Source organism: Bison bison, unplaced genomic scaffold (assembly GCF_000754665.1).
Source record: "Bison bison bison isolate TAMUID 2011002044 unplaced genomic scaffold, Bison_UMD1.0 scf7180017864291, whole genome shotgun sequence".
NCBI classification, from domain to species: domain Eukaryota; kingdom Metazoa; phylum Chordata; class Mammalia; order Artiodactyla; family Bovidae; genus Bison; species Bison bison.
In genome coordinates, this window is record NW_011494863.1 from 3,964,692 (window position 1) to 3,973,992 (window position 9,301).

At 42.5% G+C, this 9,301-nt stretch overlaps 1 protein-coding gene across 5 annotated transcripts in view; it reads left to right on the plus strand.

Annotated features, from left to right (window-relative positions):
* ARHGAP26 (Rho GTPase activating protein 26) overlaps nucleotides 1-9,301 on the plus strand; it is a 476,468-nt gene that overhangs the window by 255,619 nt on the left and 211,548 nt on the right. For all 5 annotated transcript variants that reach the window (XM_010850441.1, XM_010850442.1, XM_010850443.1 and 2 more), the window contains one exon: nucleotides 6,244-6,280. In XM_010850441.1, coding sequence (XP_010848743.1) covers nucleotides 6,244-6,280 — 37 coding nt within the window. The remainder of the gene's footprint in view (nucleotides 1-6,243; nucleotides 6,281-9,301) is intronic.

A 9,301-nucleotide genomic window follows, 5' to 3' on the forward strand; every position in this document is an offset into this window, starting at 1 on the left:
TTCATGTCCATTATTGGTTGGTGGTGCACAAATGAGGGGTATCTTACTAGTAACTTCTCGTGGGTGTTACTGAAAGTCCCTATGTTAAGCCTGTTTAAATTCAAATGTGGTGCTCTGCTCACAGATCTGTCTACCGCACCATCCTGGGCACTGCTGCTAGTTCTGTCTGTGCTGTTAGCTTTTGTGAAGGATGTTTTTTGAGCATCCCAAAGTGTCTCCAGCTGGTTGTGGTTTTCAGTTACTGCCATACTTGTATTAATTGGAAGTTTATAGAATTACTGTTATGTTTAAATTGGGTGGAAATTCTGTTCTTACATAATGGTTGTGTTGTTGCCATTTTAATTACTCCTTAGCTTCTTTTGAGTTCTTTGTTGATTGCCAAACTTTTTTTTTTCCATTGGACTGGGTGGAGGAGTCCTATGAAGTTGTGATTGAATACAAATCTAGACTAGAAAGCTCTCCCACTTGTTGGCTTTTGTAACTTTTGGAAACTTATTTATCTACATGATGGTATAAAGTGGAGGAAGTAGTAGTACCCCATAAGCTTGAGGATGAAATAAAATAATTCATGTAAATGCTGTGTGTGGTGTCTGGCATATAATTGGTGGTGAAAAAGTGTGGTGAGTAGTTACTTTTATGTTTGACTGATGTTTTAAAAAACATTGACAACTATTGCTCGGCAAGTTGACTTTAGATGGTCTCCTTTCCTTTAGTCCTTTAATTAGCTTCATTTGGTTAAATTGCATGGCTAATGAGGTCGCTGTCACTGTATCCCTCAAACCACAGACCTGTGCTTAGCCATTTATCCCATAGAGGATAAGTCTGAAGAGAAGGAAAGGGGAAGGGTGGTGATGGCGATGAAAGACCATCTTTACAGAATGCTCTCTATGGGCCATAGAATTTGTATTCTACTCTCTATGTTAAATGTTTTCTATCTGTTGTCTTATTTAATTTTCACAATGACCCTAAGAGACAGGGAATATTAATGTCCCTCTTTTAGACTAGGTAAGACTGAGGTTTAGAGATGTGAAGTGACTGAACTCTATAGCTGGTAACTGGTAGAGCTGGGCTTTGAACCTAAGCAGCATATGAGCATAAATCTGTCACCCCTGAGAGTTTAAAAGAGCAAGCCCTAGTGATGGTGGATCCATTGTGTCACAAGAGAGGAGGGACAGAAATTGTCTCTGATGGTGTAGAGGCAGCTTGGGCAGTGTTTGGGAGTATGGGCAGGTAGTTCTGTTTTGTATTTCTCCACATGGACACGTAAGAGGAACCACCTGATGGGAGGGGTTTAGATGTTCCAAGCTACTTGGAAGAGACCTGAGAAGGACAAAGCTTAAATGTGAATTCACATGCAGCTGAGATAGGAACAGCAGTTTTAAGTGAATTTGTCCATGAACCTATTTCTCCAGCACTTTCCTTTTGTGCAGATTTTGATCCAAAATGTGATGTGGCCAAGTGTTAATGCAGCTGTGTGTCAGAGGGAAAAGTGAGATTGCTTTGTCTAATTCTTGCTTTACTTATGCCTTTAATTTATAAGTTAAAAAATTTCTGTGCTTTTCTTGGTAAGGCCTGGATAATGGTGATAAAGGACAGCTGTGAAAAAATTCTGGGAACCCAAATAACTCTGCTCTCTTAATTCTCTAGGGACACGTAAATTGAATTGGCTCATCAGTGAACAGAACTGATTGCAAAATCACGCCTTAATGCAATAGGAGCATATGAAGGCTTTCCTCACCCTCCTTAGATTTAATTAAATTGTATTCCCACTGTAGCTTCTGGGTGAGGTCTCACAGAATTGCAGTATCCTGTGATTTGTATCAAAGACCTACTTTCCTGCCCTGGTGTTTATCTTCAGAATTGAGCCCTGTGGTTCAAAGAATATGAAGTGTTACTTCTGGATTAGATGTCAGCTGGTCACATGGGTTAGTGGTGAATGCTTCAGGCTGGAATCAAAAGGCAATTCCCAATTTCATTTTCTGACTCATGGCAAATTCTTTATGCCAGTGACTCACCTTCCCTAGCTGCCCATGACGTCTTATCACCTTCATCATCATCATCATCATCATCATCATCATGTCTTGTGTATCACGTGGTTAGTTATTAAGAGTTTGGGCTTTGCAGACAGACTGTAGGAGTTGTGTCTGGATTCTGCCCAATTCCAGCTGCCTAACTTTGAGCAAATGACCTAACCTCTCTAATGCCTCCGTTTTCTCATCTGTATGTCAGGAATAATTAGGTTGGTGTGAGGACTAAACAAGATAATGCATTTTAGAGTGCTCAGAGTGGTGTCTGACATATGATAAGTCTTTTGTCATCATCCTTTGTATTAAATCCATCATTGCTATTGTAATTATTTTATAATGAGTCTCAGATGGACCCTCATAACATAAAGTAAATCTGTAGTTTGTATTCTCTAGAAGTATACACTTGAAAACAAATATTCAGTGGTATGGATATTTAACAAATCCTCATGTATAGGGAGAAGGCAATGGCACCCCACACCAGTACTCTTGCCTGGAAAATCCCATGGCGGAGGAGCCTGGTGGGCTGCAGTCCATGGGGTCGAGAAGAGTCAGACACGACTGAGCGACTTCACTTTCACTTTCCACTTTCATGCATTGGAGAAGGAAATGGCAAGCCACTCCAGTGTTCTTGCCTGGAGAATCCCAGGGATGGGGGAGCCTGGTGGGCTGCCGTCTCTGGGGTCGCACAGAGTCGCACACGACTGAAGCGACTTAGCAGCAGCAGCAGCAGCAGCAGCAGGTACAGAGTTCAGCTGAAACTAGTGCCTCCCTGAGTGAAAGCACTATGGAAAGCCAGAGGGCCAAAAGAGGCTTAACTATGGGGGCCAGGCTTTAGAGCACTCTGGCTAAGCAGGATGGATGGACTTTAGCTTAAGTTGGGTTGTTGTGTTCGTGTGTTGTGATTCATTCTTCCTTGGAGTCATAACTCAGGAATTGTTGAGTGACTCATGTCACCTTGAATTGGTCCTGGAGAGTTGAATTCTATCCTTTTAAGACATAGTCTCTTAGAGATTTACTTGAAGGCATACGAACCTGAGATAACTCTACTAATCAATCCTAAGGCAGAAGCCGCTGCCAAAGGGACCTTTTAGTTGGGGAAATTGCCCTTGTCTCTGAACCTCAGTCTGGCACTAGTGGGCAACTGTGAGATCTCACGGTTTTCCCAGAACAGACTGAGCATTTCTGAAGGGGTGAATTGCATGCCCTTTGCTTCTGCCGGAATGGAAGGTACTTATAAACCATAGGCTACTAGTACAGCTTGGTAGTTGTGTGCATTTGCCACTGCCTAGGAAAGTAAAGGACAATTGGAACCTCCCTGCAGGAGCAAGATATACCAGTACACCACCTTCCAGCTCTCTGTCCTTGGATAAACTGTGTAACCTCTCTGGCCTCCAGTTACACGTCCATAAGATGCAAACAACACTAGTGGCTAATCCACAAGGTGGTTAAAAAGATTTGATGATGTCATGCATGGCACTTGGTAAGTGCCAGTGAACAAAGCCATTTCCACTTAGCAATGTTCCCATACCACCATCCAGCCTGTGTGATGATGAGGCTGCTTCCCTACCCTGACCTTCCTTGTCGGGCCATGTAGTCATGCTGTTCTGGCAGGCATAGTTTGTTAGCTTCATTTCAAACTCGTTCTCTTTGGTTCATTTACCCAAACCAGACAGAGATTAATGGCCTGCCTTCAAAGTACCAGGCGGCACATGTTCCTGGCACCTTTGGCTCATTGATTGCGACTCTGCAGTTTGGGGAATACCTCAGTGTTCTAGGCAGGGGCCTCCTGAGCCCTAGGAGACATTTAAAGGAAAGTAATTTGGTGCAAATTCACCTCCTAATTAAGGAGGGCTGAAAGCCCTGTTTTGTTTTGCTATTCCTTCTGGCCAGTTAGAAACAGGAGCAGGATTCTCTGGAATAGAATGTGTGAATTTATTGGGAGGAATGAAGTGAGCAGGGATGGCCAGAAAAAGTACTTGCCCAAGCATGGTCTCTTCCCCTGTGTTTGCCTTAGCTACCTGTCCAACTGTAGTGCACGCCATTGACTGTGGGTCTCTGGTCTGACCTGTACCCATTTGGCTCTGCAGGATTGTGTTTCTGCTTCTCTCTTTGCCCCATTCTTATCTCCTCTGGTCTGAGGCCTTTTCATTCATCAGACAGTGGTGCCTGAAATATAGAAACCCCTTTTATCCTCATCTTTCTGACCTTCAGTATGTGCCTGTATCTTTGTACAATCTTTGAGAAATGAATAATAATCATAAAATGGGAGATTTGTCAAATTATCTGTTTGACCATTCAAAGACCTTCTTGGCTGACTCCTTCAGGTTATAGATGGGGCAGCTGAGATGCAGAGAGGGTGAGAGACTTACCCAGTGACGCAAGGCAACTGGGGGCCATGTTGGAATTATTGTTTAGCTCTTGACCAGCAGTATCAGTATCAGTCTCACCGATACTTACTAGCAGATAAGAAGCCCCCTTAGGATATCATGGCTCTCTTTTCAGAGTTGCTTGGCTCTGTTTCTCTAAGGGCTAAATAAGTGGTTCTCAACCAACAGTGACCATTACAATCACTGGTAAATATCCATTTTTTTTTTTTTGTTATCACCAACTTCATCCTATGCCTTTTCATATCTATAGGATCATAAGCACCAAAGAAAGATTTTGGAGCTATGATTTTTTCCCCCTAAATCAGAGGTTTTATCATCTTACTTAATAATGTCAGCATATCAGGGATTGGCAAACCCTGCCCTGCAGGCCAAATCCAACTGGCTGCCTGTTTTTTGTAGCCCATGAGCTCAACATGGTATTTACAAGTGAACATTTGCTATTGACTCAGTGATAGGAAACACTTTGAAATCTATTTAAGCTAAATGCTATCCTCCCTCTATAAAAATTCTGTTTTTCTCATTAGTCTTATCTGTATTTCAGAAAGTTATACTCCTGAGAAAAGATACTCCCAATGGTTGTGATGGCCACTCTTACAGTTGAGAACCAGCTGTATAACCCCTGGAAGAACCAAGCCAAGCATCCCCCAAAAAGACAGCCATGAAACAATGATTGATTTTCCCTGCTAGGAATATTATACCTGTATTTTCAAAACTTACTCTATTTGAATTTTGTCAGGAAAAAATTGTGAAAATTTGTGGTCTTTCTTGTTTTTCAAGTCCCTGTATCATCATTGGTTTGGCTTTTGCCTCTTAGCTCACAAAGCCTAGAATGTTTACCATCTAGTCCTTTGCAAGAAAAAGCTTGCCAACTCTTCCAGTGTGTCATTGTCTGTTTTATGTTGGGACACATTCCCTTTTATGATTTGTATAAATCACTTAAGGATATTTTGTCGTAAAAGTAGTATGTTCTCCTTATAACATTTAAATTCGCAGTAAAAAGTTACTGGTCCCATTCCCCTGTGTTAACACTTAACAGTTTGTAATGTATCTTTGTCCAGACTTTGCCATGCACTAGCTGTGAGACCTTAGTTAACCTCTCTAGCCTCAAATTCTCCATCTGTGTATCAGTGATATTAACAGTTCTTACCCAACAGAATTGTTGCATAGATAATTTGAGATAATTCATGTGAATTGCTTAGCGCAGTTGCCTGCTGTGCAGTTAATGCTTAATGATTTGTAACTAATTAATTTTTTTCTCCCTTTTAGTTTATATACACGTATTAGTTTTTGTTTTTGTTTTTTTTTAAGGAAGTATATGACTTTTTTTTTTTAACAGTAAAGCTCCAGAGATGATTCTCTGAACAGGGAAAGTAAATATTGCTAAGTCTGCTGCTGCTAAGTTGCTTCAGTTGTGTCCGACTCTGTGTGACCCCATAGACGGCAGCCCACCAGGCTCCCCCGTCCCTGGGATTCTCCAGGCAAGAACACTGGAGTGGGTTGCCATTTCCTTCTCCAATACATGAAAGTGAAAAGTGAAAGGAAAGTTGCTCAGTCGTGTCCAACTCTTAGTGACCCCATGGACTACAGCCCACCAGGCTCCTCTGTCCATAGGATTTTCCAGGCAAGAGTACTGGAGTGGGGTGCCATCGCTTCTCCTGAAGTAAATATTAGGAAGTGAGTAATAATAGAAGAAATTTCCATTTGGGGGCCAGAAATTGCCTTCCATTTTCTAGCACACGGTAGACAAAAGGAGAATGTAATGGTTTTGTATAGTGAACCTGTTGGGTGGTATAAAATGCACACAAGTAAATGTTATTTCTGTTTTCCAGGTCTACAACTCAAACAAAGACAGCCAGAGCGAAGGGAGTAAGTATGTTGCTTAGACACTTTTCCTACAGCTGGGTGTGGGCCTGGGCCTGGTGAAGTTGCCATTCTGGGGAAGAACCACCAGGAGGTGCTGTGGGCACATTGGGTTGGCCCCATTCCCCCAGTGCAGTCTGAGCTGCTTCTGCCCAAATATACCATGTCAGGAGGGTCAATGAGCCTGAGGGGCATGGCTGTGATGACATCTTGCACTGTATAACCCTTCACACTGTGCAAAGAATTTTTATGTACATTATCTCAGTTAATCCTGTGTTGTCTTAAGAATGTAGCTCCAGTCACCACTTAAAAGTCACTTAATCCAATAATACCCAGCTCCCCCAGCACCCTGTCTAGAACTGACTTTGCCTCCCACACAGTCTCGCTCAGAGGCCTGAAGAGGCAAGAACCATCTTAGTGATCACTTAGTAACTAACTCTGTTCCTTGTTGCTGCTCTGGAGAGTTATGAGTGGAGACGGTGAACTCTGTAATAATATTCCGTTTTGATGGGAGTGACCCTGGGCAGCCTCTGTAGCATTATACAACACGTTTCCCCTACCACTGGCTCTGAGTACTCTGGTTAATTGTGGTTTCCAAGGGTACCTGTAACCTTGTAAAGATGATGGGATTAAAATGGAACTGCTTTTGCTAAGTGTTTAGGCTGATTATCTACTTGGTGCATAGGGGAAAAAACACATTCCTTCCACGTTGCTACCAGAGTACAAAGGAAATTCTGTCCCCTTGCCTCAGATTTGCTTTTGTAAAATCCATTTGGAAAAAGATTCCAAGGTAGCCCTCCCATGAATTCTAGTATTGTCAGAAAAGTCAGTAAAACAGTACCTCTTCTTGTGGACAAAAGGATGAGCCATTTTATGTATGTGTGAAATCCATTATGGAGCAGAGATTTTCCTTCTTTCATTCTTTCCAAAATACAGATTTTTATCAGAAGTTTTAAAATATTAAGTAATTTGGAATGGTTGCTGTTGGTAAGTTCAGAGGCTTTAGGGGAGGAAAACTATTTTTTGTTGTTTCTTTTTTCCCCTCAGGAATTGAACAAGGGAAATTTTTTTTCAAGTAAATATTCAAAGAAACAGGTCATTTTTTCCCCCTCTGTATCAGGTGGGATTGCTTTAGAATATCTGAAATCAACTCTGGCTAACTTGTCCTAAAATAGCCATAGCAAAAACAATATTAAAAACAATGAAGGAATATAGAAGTCCTCAGAGTAATTCAAAGTAAGGTAGGAAGAGCTGAAGAACCAAGGCTTGAAAGCCGGACAGTTCTGGAGACCTGAGAACCAACGGGAAAGGGTCCTCTGGATGATACTTGCAGGATCATAAAGCCCATAGAATTTTTCAGTCCTTGCCTCACTCTTTTGAAGGTCCAGATTCCCAGGAAAGATAGCATCAAGATGGTCTTGCTTTGGCCCACCCAGAGGATAGCAACGCACCTTGATAGATGGTTTCAAAAGTGCTCATAAAATGAGAGCATGGTGGTTTACCTGCAGGGAGATCAGCGAACCCCCGGGACAGGAGAGGGTAGATGCCACGCAGGCTGAAATAGGAGATGCCCACCCCACGGCCCAGCCTACAACCCATGTCTGTTATAAAGGACCCAGAACTGTGGGGGTTGAGACATATATGAATGGAGAACCACCCCTGCTCCCGCCCCCAGACCAGAAGCTGGCCTGTAACTTTTGACCTACAAACCTGCTTGTCTCTCCTTGAGATAAGTGCCAATAGATATGAGAGATGACCAGGATTCTGCTGGTGGGCATGCCAGCTGGTTGTACCATTCTGTAAGGCCTTTAGGACATAGGTACCAGAAGCCTTTAAAAAGTAAACATCTTTTGATTGATGTGTACACACTGTTGTATTTAAAATGGGCAAACAACAGATCAGATCAGATCAGATCAATCCCTCAGTCGTGTCTGATTCTTTGTGACCCCATGAATCGCAGTACGCCAGGCCTCCCTGTCCATCACCAACTCCCGGAGTTCACTGAGACTCATGTCCATTGAGTCAGTGAAGCCATCCAGCCATCTCATCCTCTGTCGTCCCCTTCTCCTCCTGCCCCCAATCCCTCCCAGCATCAAGAGTCTTTTCCAATGAGTCAACTCTTCGCATGAGGTGGCCAAAGTACTGGAGTTTCAGCTTTAGCATCATTCCTTCCAAAGAAATCCCAGGGCTGATCTCCTTCAGAATGGACTGGTTGGATCTCCTTGCAGTCCAAGGGACTCTCAAGAGTCTTCTCCAACACCACAGTTCAAAAGCATCAATTCTTTGGCACTCAGCCTTCTTCACAGTCCAACTCTCACATCCATACATGACCACTGGAAAAACCATAGCCTTGACTAGATGAACCTTTGTTGGCAAAGTAATGTCTCTGCTTTTGAATATGCTGTCTAGGTTGGTCATAACTTTCCTTCCAAGGAGTAAGCATCTTTTAATTTCATGGCTGCAGTCACCATCTGCAGTGATTTTGGAGCCCAGAAAAATAAAGTCTGACACTGTTTCCACTGTTTCCCCATCTATTTCCCATGAAGTGGTGGGAGCGGATGCCATGATCTTTGTTTTCTGAATTATGAGCTTTAAGCCAACTTTTTCACTCTCCACTTTCACTTTCATCAAGAGGCTTTTGAGTTCCTCTTCACTTTTTGCCATAAGGGTGGTGTCATCTGCATATCTGAGGTTATTGATATTTCTCCCGGCAATCTTGATTCCAGTTTGTGTTTCTTCCAGTCCAGCGTTTCTCATGATGTACTCTGCATATAAGTTAAATAAGCAGGGTGACAATATACGACCTTGATGAACTCCTTTTCCTATTTGGAACCAGTCCATTGTTCCATGTCCAGTTCTAACTGTTGCTTCCTGACCTGCATACAAATTTCTCAAGAGGCAGATCAGGTGTTGTGGTATTCCCATCTCTTTAGAATTTTCCACAGTTTATTGTGATCCACACAGTCAAAGGCTTTGGCATAGTCAATAAAGCAGAAATAGATGTTCTGGAACTCTCTTGTTTTTTCC